We start from the raw sequence: 22,665 nt of genomic DNA, 5'->3' as shown, positions 1-22,665 counted from the left end.
TAAAATAATTCTAGATCTGCTCGCAAGATTCGCCAAGCTGCCGCTACGTAGTCCACCGCGCCGGCGTGGCGCCCCGGCGAGTCCAAGCTCGCAAACCTGCTCCCGCCGCAGACGAGCAGCGCTCAAGCTCTCCGACTTCGGGCTCCGCCGCGCCCCCAGGGCGGACAGCGCGGCCGGACGGCGCCTACGCACGGTCGCGAGACTCCTGACCTACGGCGTACACTGTTTATTAAGGCTGCTGAGAACTTTCTCTTTTGAGTTGTTATAGCCCATAGGAGCTTTAATTTCTTTATTATATGGAAGGTCCATAGATTAGTTATTTTAACTGTAGCGAACATAATACTTTTTCGTAAACGGCATCTCATCCTCTCCTCTCAGGCTTCATTATATATATTACGTAATATATATATATATATACTATTATTTCTTGAGATTGCGCTTTGGATGCAAGAAGTAATCATGCTCATATTGTGAAACTGAGTTGCTTCCAATATAAATTAATGTGAAATTTGACTGATGTTTGGTAGAACTATATTATGTATGCAGCGAAACGAATAACTTGAAAATGATTTTATTCGCCCTTATATTTGTGTTGTCCGCATAGGATTATTTATCTGGCATATTAAATTGTAAAATAAATGAATCGTACACTTCTAGGTTTTCAAGCATGTGATAAATTCTAAGGTTTACTTCTAATGCTAGCAGCGGTACGACGGGCGCACGCCGACGCATGGTCGTGCCGGTCATCTCCTTCGTGAGCGACCTGCGCGGGACAGCTCTCCTTCGACGACAGCCTACATCATCGTCTCATGCGGGAGGAATCCACCCGCGATCTACGCGTTCCGACGCCCTGGTCTCCCCCCTTCTGCAACACCGTCATCTCCCTCTATCGGCGCGAATGCCGCCTCCCCGTCGGCGAGCCCCGCAAGATGTTCGACGAAATTCCCGACAATTAAAATTTTCTATTATTATATATATATAATAATATATATATAATATAAAGAGAGAGAGAGAGAGAGAGAGAGAGAGAGAGAGAGAGAGAGAGAATATATATATTCTCTCTTCTCTCTTATTTTTTTTTTTTCTTTCCACATTGTTTTTTTATATTGTGATTCACATACAGAAAAAATAAAAAATAAAAATTTAAACTTTAAATTTAAAGTACAACAATTAAAATTTTCTATTCAAAACACATATATATATAATTAGAGAGAGAGAGAGAGAGAGAGATATATAATATATATATAATAAATATATATTTGTAAATAATATAATATAGATGACAGAGAGAAAGAGAGGAGAGAGAGAATTGATAATATAGTAGTATATAATTATAAATTGAATTTTAAAAATCCAAATATTAAATTCTAAATATTGAAATTTCAATTTGATATATTAAAATTTAAATTTTAAGTTTCAACATTTTATATTCTAAATTTAAATTTAAATTTTGAATAATAAAATATTTTAAACTTTAAATATTTAGTTATTTATTTTGATTTTTCTTCGTAAATTTCCCGCTGCGAAGCGCGGGCCTTCACTCGTATGAATGGAAGCTAACTAAAGCATCTCCTCGATTATTGGGTCCTGCGACCAATAAGTCCTTGCCTATACATATATAGGCTTCTTGCAGGCTTTGTTTTTTTTTTTTTTTTTTTTCAACTTTCTATTATTTGAAAAAAAAAATTTGTTGATACGGCGGACCAAATTAGTTCTCGATACCGGCGGACCAAATTAGTTCTCGATACCGACTGTTTCTACCGTAAGTGACAAATTGCTTACTAGCTGGTTATAAGAGGTTTCAAATTCGAGTCCTAATTAGTTCATATTTTTAACTAAATTTATTTCTAAATAAAATAAACGAAACAAATAGCATACTATCTATCTCTAAATAAAAAAAAAAACGAATACCATTCGTTGAAAAGGGAAGGGTCCTCACCAAATGGGCGAGAATAATGATACATGTCCATTGGCTATAAGTATGCATATATTTGGCCGGTACCAAGCTTTTTTTTTCACAAAAAGTCACTTAATTCGGATGACAAGCTAGATAGTCGATCAACTGAATATATATACCTTCACAGAGTCTTTAGGATTAATATTTTTCTCAATATGCATAACATAACTATCGAATTCAATGTATAAGCTAGCCTGGGGCAGGGCAGCAGGTGAAGCCTTTTCCCCTTACGCGGCCCGGGGCGACCTGCATGTGCAGCTTCGCCAACATCTCCATCATGCATGTTCCCAACAAATTAAGAACATATATATGTGGCTGGCACTTCGAATTAGTTGCACCGAATCATTCATTCGCAATGTTAATTACTGCTAAGAGCAAGCAATTTGGTCTTTAATTAATGAAGGAAAAGTGGTGTCGTGTCGTTACTGAGATTGCGTTTCTTGCGGAGGACGTCGTCTCGATGAGCTACACAAGATCGATACGGTTGTTGTCGTTGTCGCCCTGTCTTATGCAACGGAATCTAGCTAGCTAGAATGTAGATGCTGCTCCTATGATCATAGAAGAAAAAAAAAACATAGGAGTAGAGAGCTCTCATATGATCTAGAGTTCGTCCATGAAAAAGAAATTTGTTTGCTTAATGAGCGAATCTATTCGGCTTATTGATCGGGAAAAGGCCAACAGGGCCCTCTTAATCCTAGAGTTGAGCTGATGCAGCAATTCGATTCGGCACATCCTGTAACACTGTTGTGGTCTACTTGGTGGACATAGAATTAATTCTTCTTGGTTCAAACGGTTCAATGGATATAATTTGGCCAAGATGGCCGTTCCACTCTAATGTTGGATATAAAAAAAAATAGTAAAATATTATTTTCCAGTAATTTAAGCTTTTAGAGATTACATCAGTTGTTTACATGATATTAGATTCTCGCAACGCTCAGTTTGCCCTGACCATGTCGTAAAATCCATACCCCACCTTGAGAGGGACACCAATGTCCAGGAACAAAGTGATTCTGCGGGTCGAAAACCTTAATCATCGATTCAGAAGCCCAGGCTGAGTTGATTTGTTAATTTGATATACCCTCCAAAAAAAAAACCTGCATTGTAAAAGCCAACGTTGGATTGGGCCCCACGGATCCAATGACTCAAAAGGTGATGATGGGCCTTAAATAACTAGGGCCTATTTGCTATAAGGATGTGACACAAAAATTAAGGCTATCAAATACAAAACACTTATTAAATTGATCGATTTAAGCACGGCTCTGTTCTCTAGCTTGTTGACGGACAAACGAATCAAATAATAATAAATCGATTTTTTTTATAACTTTCAAATATTTTAGATTATTTCTCTTTGCCCTGAACCACTTTAATAAATCTTGATATATATATATATATATATATATATATATATATATATATATATATACTGCACAAGTCAGGTCAAATAGCCCATTGTAGTTCAATTCCGCGTTGAAGTTGACGAAATCGGGGAGATTTATAAAGTGGCAATCGACGACTTACGTGAGTTTCCACGCTGACCATCAACAGTACAGCTTAGCTCGTGCATGCATGCATTAATTTACTGATCAGTCCCCGAGGATTTTACATATATAATATTTGATATTGTGATTATATATTTTCACAAGCATTACCTGAAGCTACAAATCTGAGCATTTTCTTACGGATGGCTAGCTGTATGTTCATGGCTTTGCGAGCGCATGGCCGTTTTCTCCTCTTCTTGGCTCTCGTCGCGTGCGCGGATCGTGCCCCGGTCACCCGGCCCGAGCCCGTCGCATCGCTAATGGGCTCCCCTGCAGCCCAGCCCAATGCTGCCGCGGACGAGTTCCTCACAGTCCAAAACCAGGCCCGCGCCGCTGTCGGCGTTCCGCCGTTGCAGTGGAGCACCGACTTGGCGGCGGAGGCGAGCAAGGTGGTGTTCAAATTTCCTAAATTCACGTGGCCAATATTTTGATATTGGCAGAATAATACATTGTATCTTCGCAACGATTTCTTTGTATCATTCATGACAGAATGGTGTAATATATTACTATGACAGATGGTGCAGTACCAGAAGGAGCAGAAGGGGTGCGACTTTGTAGACATGAGCTCTAGCCCGTACGGGGCCAACCAGGCGTGGACCAGCTACCCGCCGAGCCCAGCGGAGGTGGTGGGGTCGTGGGTGGCACAGGGGAAGTACTACAACCACGACGACAACACGTGCGACACCGATGCGGCGCAGGGCGACTGCGGCACCTACACGCAGGTGGTGTGGCGGCGGACGGCGGCGGTCGGGTGTGCACAGGCCACGTGCGCCGGCCAGCAGGAGGGGGCCACCATCAGCCTTTGCCTCTACAATCCGCATGGGAATGTGCAGGGCCAGAGACCCTACTAGCTAGGGCCAACTTTTTCTCGCTTGCTTGTTTTAGTTATCAATCTCTCTTTTAATACTAAATCTTAGGATGGAGAATTGTAAGATTACAACTTGCTTTTGATTTGATTGTAGACTTAGTATCTCTCTTTTATCATTTAAACTCCGTTATAATTCCAGATTAGTGACCTTATGTAACTGTCTTTGTTGAATATATTAGGACTTAAATTTGAATGCTTTACGCTTAACTTTGTCTCAATCCATGTTGAATATAACATCTTAAAATTTGGTTTTCTTGTGGCTTACGATTATAAAGAAAAATGTTTGTTTCACATTATTTTGTCACATAATATCACAGTTGAGTTCCGCACGGCTCGACGTGAAGAGGACTTGTGCATAATATAAAATACTAAAACATCTTTCGATTTGGTTGCTTTAAGTTTTTAGAGAAAAAAATTGTCGTGTCACATTATTTCACAATCTACTATAGATTATATCCACATAATGTATAACCACTTTCTCCTTAATATCTGGAACTGCATCTAATAAATGTAGTATCTATTAGTGCGAATTTAACCACCTGTGGAGAGAAAAGAGAAAAAAAATATTTATCGTTTCATTTTCAGTTGCAGTTTTAAATTTTGTATATATCTGCTTAAGACATGTCGATCCTAAAGTTGACCATTTTAGTGGAGTACTGACACTAGAAGTTTGTTTATATATATATATATATATATAGCAAATAGTTTAGAATATATTTTATCAGCGAGTTAAGATCTCTAGATGATTTTGTTTTTCTTTTTTTTATTGCGTAGATTGAGATTAATTAACTTCTTTTGTGCTATATAGATTGAAAAAATCCGATAATCTTTTGAAAACTTTTTAATATCATTAATTTTTTTTTGTCTATTTTATTAAAACTATTCCTATGCCATTTGCTATGAAATCGATCGTTTTAGTAAGATGATGTCAAAATTAGTCCAAAGTCCTATCCATTGCAAGAGGTCTTAGGTTTCCACATATGTGATTTATATAATTGTCCACATGACATGATTTTTCTAGTCTGTACGTTACATGTGAGTAAAAGTGTTAAGATTATTTCTGAGCTGTTATCTTAGTGTCAATTTTATAATTATATGAATTTATGTTTACTATATATATATATTTATATAGTACCCGTACAAAGTGTGTTCTACAAATTTTCAACGCTCGAGCACCCTTTTAAAATACAAAATAAATAAATAGATAAATTATATGAATAAGAATATATAAAAACCATCCAACAATTAAGCATCACCTAAGTTAAACATTTAGGAGTTCACGATGTCACAGGACTACAATAAAGTGATAAACAATAACATTGTTGCCTACCACTCTTTGCGTAGGATTAATGTTTTAATCGTATTTAAAATTTTTCCAATTTCTTAATTAGGTCCTATCATATATAGTCCGAGCAATGACATTTTGCAATGATATTTTGACATTAGCTAGGATAGGTATTATTGTTACCTTTACTGCACAAAATTGATCTTGGTATATATTTAAAAGCCAAATGGAAGTTAGTTCATTAAGCTTGTGTCTTTAAATTCCACACAAATTTCCTGCGTGCTGAAGTTATCACTGGATAATTTACTATTGAGCTTTAAAAATCGAACTGCGCCATAAGCATCCAAAATCCTAGACCCTTGTTACCAAAAGCAACAAGAGTAAATGTGTGGCGGTGTGCGATTAAACAGCGGTGATTCCCAGAAGTGAAATCCAGAGCAAACGATCGATAAAGCATAATTTGTAATGGATGAAAAGAACAAGTAAAAGCAATTGCAAATGAGCAATACTATCATCAGATGGAAATTGTGGTTATCATTTATTCATATAATTACATCCTTATTAACTCTTTACACTTGGAGCACAATATTTGACCAAGCATTCTTTACAATTATTATTGAAGGACGAAAATAATTCCAAAAAAACAAAAGACAGACCACATGAATCTGTCTTTTATAAAACCTATGAAACAGAAGATCTGTCATCTTACAGGAAAGGCGAACAAAACCTAGTTCTAGTTTTATACACCTGGGTCTCATTATTAGAAGCATGAAATTAGAGTAATTAGCACCAGCGGAAATATTATCAGGCGCAGTTAAAGTTAAATAGAACACTCTGAAGCTTTGTTCCCTGTAGCTGCAGCTCCTTATTCATGTTAAAGCTCTCGTGTTCTGGGCTAATTAGTTCATCGGCATCCGAACATAGACGGTTGCGGTGCCCTCGGAGGGTGCTTGGATTTGTATGGAGAAATATTATGATTCTCTTGGGCAGGACCCAGCAAATCATTCTCGATATATTCATAACTGCAAGGGGAAGTGCTAAACATCAACATCGAGCAGTAACTACTCATTTGTTAACATACTAAATATCGGCAAAATAGAAAAGCATTAAGCTCCCTGCTCAAAAAATAAAGTGCTAAGCATACACTTACATCTTCTTGCAGAGTCCATCAACAATGCTTGACAGCGTAATGACATTGGTTCTTGCTTTCATGATCGTATCATCAGAAAAATCAAAATCACCCTTCCCCAGAAAGCTCGATAGCCTTTCTACATTGGATTCCAGTTGCTGTTGCTGGTCCTCAAACAGGTTCTGCTTTATTTGCCTTTCCCTAGGATTCATCTCATCCCTGAAGAGCTCCTCCCCAAACATACAGTATGCAAACGGATAGGAGTATGAAAGAATAGATCTCGACCTAAAGAGCGTGTTCAACCCATTCGTTATCCAAGAGTCGTCCTCCTTCCCTAGATTAGATATCCTTCCACTGATGGTTTTCTCGAGCTCCCTTTCCAGCATAAATGACTCCATGTGAGCGTTGTATCGGTTGTAATAGTGCATGTGCCTATAAACTTCTGCCCTTTCTAGCTGCATGCTCTTTTTCTGCTCTTCCCCAAATCGCCCACAACTGTGGCGGGTGATATATCCCCATGTGTTTACTCGCCCAACGGCACCACCGCATAACCAACTGCAATAACCGATACCATTAGATTTAAACAAAAGGAAAAGAAATATAAAACAAGCTTGGTATATTAGTAGTAAAAGAATCTATCCAATTAATAATAAAAAGTTCCTATTTAGTGCAGGCATCTGTATATATAATACTGGAACTTTCTTCTCTGTCGATAAGGCTTTGCAGCTGTGTGCACTATAGATGCATATACCAGTACCAATGTTGCCATAACTCAACAAAAGGAGAGGGCAGGTGGAATATTTCCACAGCTAGACATTTTTGCTAAAAGGTCCCTTTTTTTTATAGCAAAAGTAGCATGCTACCGCTTCATTCATTTAGAAGGTGAACTTAGCTACAAGGTGAGGCAACCAGGCCTCAAAGAGAGAGGGAGGAAAAAAAATCAACAAGAACTATTTCGAGGATAGAAGCGAATCCAAAGGTCTCTGAGAGATCGTATCTCCGCTAGCAAGAAACCTAACGAGTGTTTTGTTTTCTAAAATATTCTTATGTTCCGTTCTAACCAAAGGACCCACCACGTTGCAGTGATAGTTGTGAACTCTCTAACCCCCTATCAGCAACAAGGAAGTGGAATAGAACATAGATAACGGCAATAAGCAAAAGGTCTTAAGATAATAGATGCAGCTAAGCAGATATACTAGAATTCAGCATATCAGCAACAAGAATGTGGAATAAACATAGATAACAACAATAATGAACATATTATCAAGAGGATGTTGAACTCTACAATGAGGCTAGTCGACTCTTTGTGCTACAGCTAACAAAAAAGGAGAAAGCCTCATCTCTGTATATGAGTTGAATCTTTTGACCTATGATGTTTTCACCCTCTGTTGATGAGGAGAACATATGCTTTCTCTGACATTTCTGTGATCCCCCCCGAAGGCAATAGATTTAACAAGAAACAATTATAGATTTCCAAACATAAGATAATTACCAAACACTGTTGGTTTGATAAAAGAAATAAGGGTAGTGAGAGTGTTTGAAAAGGCGCAAGGCGTAAAAAGGCACAAAGGCCTTATGGAGCCTAGTCGCGAGGCGCAACGCGAGGTGCGTGTCTCAAGAAGGTGAGGCGTATATCTAATAAAAATAAAACGCTCTTAACAAGTCTATTTTAAATAAATGTTTTATGTTAAAAAATTCTAAAATAGTTATACGAAAACAAAATAACCATAAAAAAGTAAAGAAATCGCATGCATAAATATTCTCAGCCTAAATATAAAAAAATTATGTTTCAAACTTTCAACTTAAAAAGTGCTTGCTGCTGCTTCTTGCTTCTTGCCGCTACTACTTATTGCTATTGGGGGGTGCAAAAGAGAACAACCAAGAGAAAAAGAAAAGAAAACATTCAATTAGCAATTTTTCTAAAAAAATTTCTTAACATTTTAGAATATATTAAAGAAACTCAAAACCCGAAAACCCAAACCCTAAACACATTAAATATAAATATCACGAGGCGTGTCTGAGGCGCACGGTTCACTCTTTGAGGCGCCGAGACTCGCGCCTTCCGCCTAGGCGCTGAGGCCCATGCCTGAGGCGCACCTTTTCAAACATTGGTTGTGAGTTAAATAAGGAGGTATGAATTCCAAAGCCAGTTAGTTTTATTTAAACTAACACCAACAGTCAAAGAAACTAGACCACAATGTGTTCACCTTTCTTGAACATACTCTCTGAAATTATAGATGCATGACAGGCAAAGCTTATGGTGCATTTTTATGGCGCTCGTATTTGATGATACAAGAAGAAAAGGAAGCCCCATACGTAGACTCCGACGACATCTAACAAGTGATAGATAAGGTTATAGCTTTTGACATAAAGTTGAATGCNTTTTTTTTTGAGAGATAGGTAGCACGCTACCCGCTTCGTTTATTTCATTTAGAAATAAACTTAGCTGGAAATATGAATCAACTAGGATTCGAACTTGGGTCTCGGGTACCAACCACCAAACCCTTTGCCACTTGCTTTTGACATAAAGTTGAATGCAAATATTTGGTGACCAACTGTTTAAGTTAGCGTGAGAGAAAAATAGAGCCCAAAATTATGCACAAACCAACATAAAAATGTTGGAGAACAGAAAGGAACAACTGAAGAACTTTCCTGAGAAGAATAAGAGATGTTCATCAGCCCATGCCCTCAATCACATAAAAATTTGCATTTGAAAAGAAACAAAGAAATGTAAGCGATACTAAATAAGGCCTTGGTTTATGAATCTTTATTTTATAACTTGATGAATCAGCATAACTGCATCATTTTCTGCCCGGGATATTATGGGATCAGGGTGATTAGAAAATTCTATTTATCACTTGGTCAAGTATAATCAGAATGGGGACAACTCAACACCAATGAGATAATCCTTAGAAGTAATTTTCTCATATACCAACTAATAACAATGACCAAGCAGACATCGTACCTACAAAGTCCGCAGTGCAGCAATGACCTCCATCGGATCTATCAATACACTATGGAGGCTCTGTTTATTACCCTGCCTAGCTACTAAAGGCAATGAACAGTATAAAATAGCAAGTAACAAATTTCCAAATTAATGAGTCATTATCCTTTCATGTTGGAACTTCCCAACTTCAAAGACAAAACAAAACATTGAAGGGCAAAGTCAAAAGGCAACTAAAATTAGGATATTTCATGTATGAAAAGACAAATTAGAATAGTAGGATGCCGGTAAACAGTGCACAGACATATATTGGGGATGGCTCCCAGATGTAATACACTGAGACGAAATCCGCATGATGTGTGGCCTGTGTGCTCCATCTGGAGGCAAAAGCCAGTGCAGATGGAAATGCTCGTTACTCTGAGAGATTATTTTACCTGGTACACCGTGCATTGCACCTATTAAACTCTACCAGAGAGGTCTTGATTCAGAATTTATGGTATTGGATATGCTCTATGGCAAGGCATTCACGAATGCTTAAATGTCAAAAATCATAAATTTAAGAGATCCATTACAATGTCCATTTCTATATCATTGTCTTTTGAGACTATATCATAATGCCAAGGTAATAATAGGTCTTCAAAACTCATGTTTTTTTATGCATAGGTGATGTTGTAGATCCCATTTATCAATTAGATTTTGCTTTAATGGCATTAATCATCAAATATCGAGTGCAATGCGTAAGATGTATGCGTACACCGGGTGTAGGCAATTATGACTCTGCCGTTCTCTAATGTGCTAGCTTGCCTGACAATGAAGTTGGTAGGCCACGAGTTATTTGAATGGCCTGTCTCAATAAGATTTGTCTGGTGAGCCTTGCTCGAGAAGAGTACTCTAATCAATGAGTAGTGCAGATACTATATCCAAGCAATGCACAGCAAATAAAAATGATCTTGCAAAAGATTAGTAAACACAAAATAGAAACATAAATACTCACCAAAATGGTTGTCCGCAGATGCATACAACTAGGTTGCAACCACCATCCTTGTGGACAGGCTTTTGACACTTGGGACATGGCTTAGTGTTAACTGCTATCCAATTGATCGTTGCTGATTCCTCATCACATTTCTTAAGCCAGAGCTCCCACATCAAGCACGAACAAGGTGAATGAGCTTCTGCCAAGCAGCTGAAGCAAAACTGCAGTCCACATGTACATTCCACCTCGCAAATAATATCACCTTTGACACGTATCGCATTGCCACAGTGCGGTACACTAGGGCACCATTTGACCATATTGTTGTCTTCAATGTACGATTCAAGTAAAAACCGGTCAAAACGATCCACAATGTCCTGATGGCTTGTACTGACGAAGTTTCTGACAACATCCTCATCACAAATTGCTTTACACGTGGGCGTCATGCATGTAATGTGCCTACTCTGGCCCTCTTTAATCTGAATAATAAAATATTCTGTCCAACCTGCACAAAGAAATATATCAGTAGGTTAGTCGTTATTCAGTGGAAACAAAAAGGAGAGCTAAAAGAGCTCTAATCAAATTGCAAAATCTGCAGTATACATGACAAGCCTGGAAATATATACAAGAAAATAAGTGGTTGGATTTATCTCTTGTCACAGTAGTGGCCTTGTTCTTGTTGCTCGAAACATAAAATAAAGGACTTAATTATCATGTCAAAATAAATAGTCATCAGGCTGAACATGGAGCTCATAGGAAAGCGAGAACTCTTTGTATATAGGCTGAAACCATCTTGTTCCAAAGGAGTTCATAAATAATCTAGAAATAACTCCAGCTGATTTATTGAAATTTATGAATTGAGCTATTCCCCTAACTGCCCTACAAGAAGAACAAGGATTACAGAATTCTATAATAGAACAAGAAAGAAAAAATTTGAGCTGGCTAGGTCAACTATGCAACCATTACGTGCTATATGCTCGACAATAAAACAGAACAATACGGATGTATAATGGGGGAAAACCTTGGCACGGCATAAGAGTCTATGAAAATAGCAGTTTTAGATTCTGTGTCAGTCAACTAGATATGAACATCACAGTTAATAACTGAATGATAAGAAAGAATCCAAAAGATACGCATTTAACCTTCCTTTGGCTTCCAAAATGAAGTCAGCAAAAGAACCGAACCAAGTTCTTGCCTTTTCACACCGAAATGACGGACAGAGCTAAATGTGATCTTCAGCGGTTCCAACAATCTAGGCCTGGCGCTACCATCCCTTCCCTTTAGAGAAGGTTCTGTTTATTTTTCTTAGTTCCTTAGCTGAGTATAACCCCCATGAACTTGGTCTTTTTTTTTTTTGTTTTTTGGAGAATACTCTTACGGTTTAGTTCCTAATGAACTTATTAAAAAGTATTAACAATATTTTTGGTGAACGGTTCAAAGGATTTATCCAAGACAAATTCACATGATTAAAACTGCAAGAGGGGGCGCTTACATCCGTTGCAATAGAAGTGCCCACAGCCCATCTCTGTGACTCCACTGGAAGGGATCTTCTCGAAACATACCGCACATGTTACAGGGCCGGCTGATGAAGTAGACAAAGCATAATGCTTTGGTTTCTCTGCAATAGTTATGCCAGCCTCAGAGAACAGCCAATGTTTCCCCTTCCGATCGAGCAACTCGAAGATCCTCTCTACGTCCCAGCGGTAGTGGATCAGCAGCGTCCTCGCATTCCCCTCGCTTAGGCTAAGCAGAACCATCACGCTCCACAAATCCTCTTTCTACATGATTCAGAAAATCAACAGAAGCTTTTAAAAAAAGACAAAAAAAAGATGAATTGAAAAATTTTAAACCTTGTTTACCCACACATCCTGTTTTCTTTTTCCCTCTAATCTCAAAAATCTACGTAACTTATTGCACCTGTAGATGAGCTTCTATATCCTTATTATTGTTGGTTAGCTTGCGATGTTTTTGGCCAGATGGAAAAAAAGCATGCTCTTTTACATGAAAAAAAGAAGAGAATAAAATTACTACTAACTTTTTTTTTTTCCTTTTTCGTCTCCATTTAAAACTCATAGGAGCATAGTTTATCCCTAATCCATATATTCAACAGCAGAGACTTAGATTTCAAAAAAATAGGTGAACAAATAATGAAACCTAGGTGTATGTATAGGTTGTACAAAATTCGCCATCCGCTGGCATGTTCAATCACAAAAAAATCGAACTTTAAAAAAGGAACAATATAAACCTAAGATGAAAAACAAAAAAACAAACAAAAAGAAAACAGTTGGGTTACCTGCGCCACCAACAGATACTCCTTTGTGATAACCTGCGAAATAATCAGAGAGGAGAAATCGATCAGGCACAATCCCAAAACAGTGCACAATCGAACAATTCGCAATCGAGTTCCGACACTCGCGACACATCAATCGATAGCGTTAGGCGCGATCCAAACAGAAAATTTATACAAAAGAACACAAAAATTTTATTCGAGCAACGCGACTGAAGAGGACGAGGAGGAGATTAGGGTTCGGGTTTCGTGATCGCACCGTGTAGACGGACCAGGAACAATCCTCGACCACCGCGGAGTCTTCGAGGCTGCTGAGGATGTTCTCCCCGAAGTCGGAGTCGTCGTCCTCCCCTTCTACACCGTCGCTCAAGTACGTGTTCTCGCCATTATCATCGTTCTCTTCATCTTCCTCCCTGAGATCCCTCCCATCGCCATCGCTCGCCATTGGAGAAAGGATCGAAGAAGAAGAAGAAGAAGAAGACGAGGAGAAAGGGTTTATCGATCGATCGATCGATCGAGCGAGAGTTTGTTGCTAATTCTACTCGTAACAGTAGGAGAAGCATATGTTATATAGTGAGTTCGAAGCAATTGTTTCCTGAACCAGGTGTATCCGTTCGTCACATACACCGCACCTCCAAAATTAAATTAAAATTCTTAAGAACTAGGAATATAACTTCATACTCTGATTAGATAACATATCACAGGTTTTAGATTTACTTTAGAGTATAATTCAGATTAGGATTAGATTTGAATATATTTAATAATTCTAATTCAGGAGATGGATTATGATGAAATAAATTTTGATATTATTTTTTTGAGAAAAAAATAGGACGCTACTCGCTTCATTTATAGAAAAATTAAATTAGGCTACAGGGTTGAGGCTTCATCCATATATATTTTCTAATCAGAATAAAAAACTTTTACCTATGTACCAATTATTTTCAAATATCTTTCTAATTTTAAAAAATATTATAAAATATTTAAAAAATAAAAAGAAGTACGGAAACCTTGCTGCTTTATTTGTAGTTCATCTTGGATTTTTTTTCCTTTTTCAGAAAATTAATATAAAATCTATTTAAAATCTTGTAAAAAAAATTTGAAGAATTTGTAATTAATTTGAAAAATCTAAAATTTTCTGAAAATTTCAAAATTCAACTTTACATAATTGGGCTCATGGCTTATAAGATAAATTAAATTTCTTTTTGATTTTTCCTACGTCACTTAAAAAATTAATGATGGAGTAACAAGCATTCTTTGATTCTTTGATTTATAAGAAAAGTTACCCAAATTGTATAGTTTTTTCTATATGCAGATATTTTAAATATATTAATTATATTTAATTAATTTTATTTTGATTTTAGGACATTAATAAGTGATGTGTGTGCGATGTAACTATACGCTCGAGCTGCGTTTGGTTGGAGAACTATATTTTGAAGAACAATTTTTATTGTTCCTGAGAACAGGAGATATTCCGGTATAAGATAGAATAATTATAAATTTATGTTTGAATGCATTCGGAGATATTCTAGAGGATATCCTTAGTAGCGTTTGGATAAAAAGTATAGAATAATGTCTAAATATATTTTAAAAATAAAATAATTAATTTGTATAAGTATATTTTATATAAAATTATTTCTATAGTAATTTATAATATAATATTTTATGTAACAATTTATTTTCAAATAATATATTTATTTTACTATATATAATAATAATTTATATGTAACGATATCTTTATTATTTTAATTAATAATAATATAAATTTCAATACAAATTAAAAAATATATATAATGCATGAAAAAATAATTATTATAATTAAATATTAATATATAAATAATAAAACTTAATAAAATAAATAATATATCAAATTTAATTAATTTATATTATATAATAAAATTTAAGTTTAAATATATTATCATAAAAATAATATTTATATTAATATATTTATTTATATATCTATTTATCTAATAAAATAAATAGAAGAATAAAGTTGTTCTCAGTTTCCTATGAATAATTTTTAACGTGTTGTTCCAGAACAATCCAGAACAATACGCTTTGATCGGAATAACCCGTTCCCTGCTGTTCTTCTGCTGTTTGGCTACAATTCGTGCCGGTGTATACAATACTTTCTCCACAGAGGTTTATGCCGAGACTAGAATTAATCACGGATTATTAGGAGCTCTACGTAACCAATCAAACGCTGCTCGCGCGCCACGCACGAGGAATTGTTGCTTACACCAGATGCACCACATCAGAACAACCCTTGGCCCTTTTAAACCAATAATTTTTCTCAATACTAACACAAATTCGCAACATGCGAAAATCGAACCCATGAACTTTACCTTTGATACCACTTGTCGGATTGCTGTCGCTAACTATTAATAATCTCAAAAACTCGAACTATTAGAAATACGCAACTAATTAATTTACAGCCTATAGACACAGTATCTACGAATCTTAATTGTGATTTGGTCAAACCGATCTCACGTCATTTCGAACATGACTTGTCCCAACCTGACCTCATGCCAATTCGAATGTGACTTCGCCCAATCTGGTCTCCCGACTCAGCCCAATCTGGTCTCCCGTAATAAGGTAGAGTGCTGGCATTTTTAAGCCAAAGCCTAGTATATATATATATATATAGAGAGAGAGAGAGAGAGTGTGCGGCTAGTATGTTTATGAAAGCACGGAGAATGTGATGATATGACATTAAAATTTAGATCAAAGATATTGATCTTATTTTATATAGTATAAAGAATTTTTTATCAAAATTTCATGTGATTTGGATATTTCTACGCCGTTAAACTTGCAACCGGCTCACCACGACCATTAAAATTATTGATTTTGAGCCCCTTCGATCACTAGGCAAATGATATCGAAAAATCACAAAATTTATTTTCTAGCTACTTCAGATACTCTAGATCAACTCTAACGGAGCCGATCGTCGATTCGAAAGTCCGAACATCGAAAACAACTTGGAAGCATGGAGGCCTCCGTACTTCCATAAGCATACCAGCCCACTCTCTCTCTCTCTCTCTCTCTCTCTCTATATATATATATATATATACACTTTTAAGGTATCGTTTGGTTCGGGAATAAGCAAAAAGTGGCTATTTCAGGAATAGGTATAAATTAAGGTATAAGCGGGGATTAGATAATTTTGCGTTTGGATGAAAATTAGGTTATTCCTAGTAATAAGAAAAATAGCATTTGGTTTAGTAAGATGGAATAAGAATTAAATTGAGTAGTTATAAATAAAAAATAATGATATTACCCTTCTTATTATATTTATATACTTTAATTTAAAATTTAAATTTATATATATTTTTTAAATTTTAAAATTTAAAAAATTTAACTTTTAAATTTTAAATTTTGAAATTAAAAGTTTAAATTTAAAATTTCAAATTTTAAATCAAAATTTTAAAATTTTAAATTTAAATTTAAAATTTAAATTAATAAGATCAATTTAAATTGAAAATTATAAAATATCAAATTTTAAATTTTAAAAATTTAAATATCAAATTTAAAATTTAAATTTAAAATTTTGAAATAAGAATAAGGGTGGGAACAATTAATAAAATAATTTATTACAATAAATTTAACAATTTGACTAATCAAAAATTTTTAATAAATTTATATTTTTTATTATTAACTTAACACTTATAAAAATTCTACTTAAACTTAAATTTAATAAAAATAATATTTTATAATATTTAAATAAAATTTATTATAATATTTAATATTTAAATATAAATAATATATATATTAATATAGTACAATTAATTAATTTTATAATAAAAATAATATATTATAACATATAACATATTACATTTATATAATTTAGTTTTAATTTAATTTATAATTTTAATAAAATTTGAAATTAAACATTGGAACAGCACTATTCCATCAAAGTAGTGGAATAAGAAATCCCAAGCTATTTATCAATGAATGAAGCAGGTAGCCCGTCTACCTCTTTCTCAAAAAAAAAGAAATCCCAAGCTATTCCGGGATAGCCAGGAATAGCAAAGTTTGACCGGGATAAAATATTCCGGCCAAAAATTATTTCGTTTGGCGGAATAGGGGGGATAACTTTTGTTATCCCCGCTTATACCGCCAAGACTCCAACCAAACGGAGCCTAAAAAAGTATAGAGGTTTCCGTGCTTATAAGTTTATTTCGATGATAGGATATTAAATTTGGTATTTGGCAATCCATTTTAATAGACATGATTTATAGTGTTAGAGCTATGTAGAAACAAAATTTTATAATTTTTTTACTACACTTACCTAATGAATGAGTAGTCTCCAAATAAATAACTGAAAATAAAAAAACTCATAAAAAATAGTGATAAAAAACTTAAATTTCAAATCAGAATCATTGATTTTGCTCTTGATGGTAAGTAGATTTTTTTAATAAAATTTTAGATAATTTGGATTGTTCTACACTGTTAAATCTATGAATGTGGAACATAGGTCATTAAAATAATTATTTTTTAGACTCTTTGATATTCCATCGTCCAAAATAACTTACAAATATAGAGACCTTCAATACTTTCAAAAGCATAGCAGACGTACTCATAACACAAAACATGTATTTTTTTTTTTTTTTTTGAGAGATAGGTAGACAAAAACATGTAATTTGGTACTATAACCTGGTGGTTCTTCAGCAGCTTTCACAATCTTATTTTTTAAATTAATTTTCTTAATTATAAAGTACATATTGATCGATCTTCGTCTAATAATCTTATTGGATTCAAGGAGTGTAATAACGATATACATAAAAATATATACATATAATTCTCTCTCCAATTCTCTAAAATAGGGTATATCCCTGTTTAATCAAAAAAAAAAAAAAAAAAAAAAATTCTCTCTCCAATTCGCAACACAAACCGAAATTATTATCCAAATAATCATCATCACAATCTAATTTGTTCTTTTGGTTTTGTTTGATGAAAATATATAGTCTAATTTGTGTTAATTACCTCTCTACGTAACGGTGACATTGATGAGCGCATCGCAAAATAGGAAACTCCCTATTACTAATCCTAATTTTTCTCCTTAATTAATATACAATTCCAAGTCGTATATACACTACTACATGAACAACCTGTCTCCTTCCATGAAAGGAAATCCATCTTGATTCCCTCCTAAATATGCTCTCCTCATTAGACATTAAACTCCTCTCTCTCTCTCTCTCTCTCTCTCTCTCTGCATATGTATATATGTATATATATATATATATATGAATCCCACGTGCATTGCTTTGTAATGCTAACTTGGTAGTATAAGCTTAATACATGCACAGATGGTGACGAAGAGGAAGCCGAGTATGGGGAGGCAGAAGATCGAGATAAAGCGGATTCAGAACGAGGAGGCGCGGCAGGTGTGCTTCTCGAAGCGGCGGACCGGGCTGTTCAAGAAGGCGAGCGAGCTCTCGATCCTCTGCGGCGCAGAGATCGGCGTCGTCGTCTTCTCCCCCGCCGGCAAGGCCTTCTCCTTTGGCCACCCCTCCGTCGACGCCGTCGTCGACCGCTTCCTCACCGACAGCAGCAGCGGCAGCAATAACGGCGGACAGCACGGCGCCGCGGCGGCGACGGTGCGGGAGCTGAACAGGCAGTACGTGGAGCTGCACGGGCTGCTGGAGGCGGAGAAGAAGCGGCGGGAGGGGGTCGAGGCGGCGATGGAGAGGGAGCGGGCGGGGAGGGCGTGCTGGTGGGACGCCAACGTCGACGCGCTCGGCGTCGACGAGCTGCAGGCCTTCCAGAAAGCGCTTTGCGATCTGCGGGCGGCAGTCGCAAAGAGGGCTGATCAGCTCCTGCACGACGCGTTGTCGCGGAAGCAGCAGCAGCAGCAGCAGCAGCACCAGCAGCAGCAGCACCAGCACCAGCATTACATGCAGATGCAGATTCCGAGCACCAGCGCAGCAGCCGCTGCCGCCAACGGGCCGACGCTTGGTGCAGTTAAGAACGAGGATGCGGCGGCGCACGTTTCTCTCGGTGGGTCGGGGTTCGGATTCGGATATGGATTTTACGGCGGTGCATTTTAGCGCTGCGAAGATGATTTTACATTGTTGTGTTCTATCTATGTATGTTTTTGATTTTACGTTGTTGTGTTCTATTTAGGTATGTTTCTGAGTGCCACTGCGCAACTTCTTCATTTGGGCTGAACTTTAATAATATTTGTACGATCTTATTAAGGTAACAAAAATGAGATATAATTGAATAAGACCTGCTTCTTAGTTTTTCCACAAAAATATATGGATTCATGCTTTGCCAGATTAATTAATTATGTGGTTAACACATAATCTACAATTTGGGAAAAAAATGAATGGATTTAATTGTTGATGTTAGCTGTTACATATCAAAATGAATTTGTTGATGAAATTAATTAGGGAAGAACTTGAAGTTACAAACTGTATTGACTAACTAACTAAGGAAAGTTCATGAAATATATTCAAAACAAGTTAATATTTAATACATTCCTTTGGATGATTCCAAAACACTTGCAACAGTGTTAACTTCCATATATATATATATATACACAAAAACAATCATGAGAAAATAAAATTATCGGATTCATTAATCCACACACTATCACAAATCTTCAAAGGGGAATGAGGAGATAGAACAAGTTATATAGAACGGTTATGTATTTGATTTATTTTTTGCAACTTATTCTAGTTTAATTATAAAGTAATTTTAGCTGGGTTTGCTGAACCATTGACAAATTCTACATCCTTTTATTAGTAACACCTACTGTGCAAGCTTACTTGTTTGCATGAAAGGAAACATAATAACAGTGACAAAGAATTAATGTTTGGCTCTGCTTATTACTATTTTACTAATTACTAAGTGCAGAGGTTTAGTGATATGTAGCTCCTGGTACTTAATTAGTCCAGGTATATATCTAAAGAGGAAGTGAAAGGAAAAAGATTAATGTGAGTTGGCTTGTTAGTGGATTGAGATCCAGCTTGTTTATCTCAACAGAGGAATGCCTGAGTGTCTCCCCTTTAACATCATATTTATTCGAGTTAGAACCTTTCTTGGAGATATCACTTGTTTCTTATTTTTAGTACTTGTTCTAACACCCTATTTAAGTTACTATTCAAGGCTATGTTAATCGCACATTTTACATATAGCAAGTAAAGTTAATTCAATGCAAATCAGAAAATCAACACAGTGAATATATAAATGAAGATATACATACCTCTGTCCTGCCAAAATGAATAAAAAATGACAGATATCAGCAGCTGAGCTGATTGAAATTTGCTCTTTGGCTCAAAAAGATAACTCATTTTGGTAGTCTAAGTTGTAATTTACATGCATACACATTTATATCCAATTAATTCAGTATAATAAATTTATTAAAAGGAAATCAGATTAAAGAATCATAAGGCCAAGCCTAAATTTCTGGCAGTGATAACATTAGTCTGATCCTACAATCACAGTATAATATACAAGTGACAGGTTGTAGCTACAACCACCACTTAATTACATGCTTACCAAACCAAAATAATTTAAGACTTTCCGAAATATCACTTCTAATTCTTTACATTGTAGACCTGATGATATCTCTTTGCGCAATCTTTCACTCAGAACCTCATTTGCTCCTTAACAGATAGGAAGAAATAGAACGACAGTCCGAAGCTCACAGCTACAAGAATCGCCATTCCTGCTCCCAGAATTCAGAAAAAAAATGAAAGAGAAAAGAAAAATTTATGACATAGCATAACGCGAAGTACACTTAAAGGCTATGTGGCTAATACATAATCTACCTATTCCGCTCAAAAGATGATTAGATATGTCATGATCGATTTACACATTGCAAGTAATTGAATGGTTCATCAGATTTGGTTAATCTTAATTTGTCAGAGTAATCAGTAACTGCTATTAGCTGTTTTCATGTATATATATATATATAGAGTCGATACACTGCACTTAAATTCACTCATACCAAAATATGTGTTGTCAAATACTGTTCTGACAAAAAAGAAAGAAAGAAAATGTGGTAAATTACAGACATTATTACAAAGCTTAAGAAGAATAATTAACATTTCCTATAAGCAAAAGTTTCCATAAAATTCTCTAAATTCCTTCTTACCCACCGGTGACCAAATTTCCCCTCATCCCTAAAATAAATACTTCTAAAACTGTAAACACACATTTAGTAAGAGTCTTAAACAACTCTAATAATCTCACAAGCCACAATAACTGAATAAAGAGCACCATTCTTTGTAATTAAAATGAAAAAAAAAATAATAATCATACCCTTACCATAACCAAGAGATGTTGGAGCTTGTTCACTCTTTCCTCTTTTGGGCACTTTGGAAGCATGAGAAGTAGCTTTTAAGTAAAGGATCATGGAGATGACCACTAACCCACTCCCAATTTTCTCCCTCACAACCCTTTCCCTCATGTCCATAGACCACAACCCACCCACTCCATCAACATGACAAGCTTCACAAACCACTTTGAGCAACAAGAATACTCCACCCCACAGTGCAAACTCACTCACCTGGGCAAGGACTTTGGACTGGAAACTGAGTGCTTGGGAAAGATTAACCGCAGAGGCAACAGCATACAGTGGGAGCCAAAAGTACCAATCTGAAAGAAGAAAGAAAATTTAATTTGTGGGCATATATATATATATATATGTAACTTAATAATTTATATATGGAGTCACTGATTACCTACCTGGGTCATCTAGTTGAACAGATGCAGAGTATGCAAAGAGGAGAGTCATGAGCAGTGAGCATGAGGAGAAGAGGGGGGATTGAGCTGGAAAAGACATTGCCATTGATTCCCTGCTACTTTTTTTTTGTGAGAATTAATCTTAGTGGAGGGATGGCCTTAAGAAGAAGAAAGTCAATGTTGCCATGCTCATTTCTTTTTTACAAATAGTTTTTATAAATATATGTTGGTTCTAATTGGATTTGAATATACGTTGGAGCTGTTTCCTTGTTGTGCCAAGTGGCCATATTGTATTGACATGAGAAATGCCACCAATTTTATCAATCTCTCTTCCCTCCTGCTGGAGAGAAATTCGATACTGTCACGCTTGCAGCACGTCATTAATAATAAAATAATTATATTTTTTCTCTTCAAATAAAAGTATAATAAAAATATTTTTTTATAATCACGATGGGATATATATCTCTAAAAAGAGATATTTGATTGGTTTGTGACGCCACGTCATCAATATATCCAGTGCATTCTAGAATTTTTTCTCTTGGTGAACCACTTTGGCTGGCGTTGAAGTCTGTGAATATTATAAAAATATTTGTATAATTTATCTTAAAATTTAAGAATAAGGTACTGCTCCATATGTTTCAAACTATTATTTTTATAAATTGCATATATAATCTACAGGCCTTTAATTAGCTGTATTTTTTTTAGAAATAAATTTAAACGGAAATGTAACGCAATTAACCTTCGAACTAGGATCTCGGGTGTCGACTATAAATATTTTATTACTTACGGTAGAAACGGCCAGTACTAAATCATGATTTAAAATTAAAAATATATATCTTATACTCACGATCTCAAAATTTACTGAAATTTTTAATATTTTTAGTATTAATATAAATAGTTAAAGGATAGCGGTACAGTCACGTGTACAGATAGTATTTGTTCTTAGAATAAGAATTTATTTGGCAGGATTAAAAATATAAAATATTTAAATTTTATATT

General features: G+C 35.6%; 4 protein-coding genes across 5 annotated transcripts; 2 read left to right on the top strand and 2 right to left on the bottom strand.

The window, feature by feature from the left end:
* On the top strand, nucleotides 3,639-4,362 carry LOC109721103 (STS14 protein-like). The gene is made up of 2 exons (XM_020248520.1): nucleotides 3,639-3,884; nucleotides 4,011-4,362. Exons 1-2 carry the CDS (start codon nucleotides 3,639-3,641, stop codon nucleotides 4,344-4,346), a joined length of 582 nt encoding a protein of 193 aa, XP_020104109.1. The 3' UTR covers nucleotides 4,347-4,362.
* LOC109721221 (probable E3 ubiquitin-protein ligase ARI2) lies at nucleotides 6,163-13,502 on the bottom strand. Its single transcript, XM_020248692.1, has 6 exons — nucleotides 13,238-13,502; nucleotides 12,985-13,017; nucleotides 12,184-12,469; nucleotides 10,716-11,196; nucleotides 6,799-7,332; nucleotides 6,163-6,670 (listed from the first exon to the last, which is right to left on the bottom strand). The coding sequence occupies exons 1-6, from the start codon at nucleotides 13,421-13,423 to the stop codon at nucleotides 6,553-6,555; spliced, it is 1,638 nt and encodes a 545-aa protein (XP_020104281.1). The 5' UTR covers nucleotides 13,424-13,502; the 3' UTR covers nucleotides 6,163-6,552.
* LOC109721102 (agamous-like MADS-box protein AGL61) lies at nucleotides 18,282-19,177 on the top strand. Its single transcript, XM_020248519.1, has 2 exons — nucleotides 18,282-18,832; nucleotides 19,099-19,177. Exons 1-2 carry the CDS (start codon nucleotides 18,282-18,284, stop codon nucleotides 19,175-19,177), a joined length of 630 nt encoding a protein of 209 aa, XP_020104108.1.
* LOC109721224 lies at nucleotides 20,394-21,812 on the bottom strand. 2 transcript variants are annotated; one of them, XM_020248698.1, is made up of 3 exons: nucleotides 21,670-21,812; nucleotides 21,244-21,579; nucleotides 20,394-20,647 (listed from the first exon to the last, which is right to left on the bottom strand). In XM_020248698.1, the coding sequence occupies exons 1-3, from the start codon at nucleotides 21,770-21,772 to the stop codon at nucleotides 20,568-20,570; spliced, it is 519 nt and encodes a 172-aa protein (XP_020104287.1). In that variant the 5' UTR covers nucleotides 21,773-21,812; the 3' UTR covers nucleotides 20,394-20,567. The 2 variants fall into 2 exon arrangements, with proteins under 2 accessions (XP_020104287.1, XP_020104288.1); XM_020248699.1 differs by having other exon boundaries at nucleotides 21,250-21,579.

This window comes from Ananas comosus, linkage group 15 (assembly GCF_001540865.1).
Source record: "Ananas comosus cultivar F153 linkage group 15, ASM154086v1, whole genome shotgun sequence".
NCBI classification, from domain to species: Eukaryota; Viridiplantae; Streptophyta; class Magnoliopsida; order Poales; family Bromeliaceae; genus Ananas; species Ananas comosus.
This window is presented reverse-complemented; position numbering and strand designations above follow the sequence as displayed.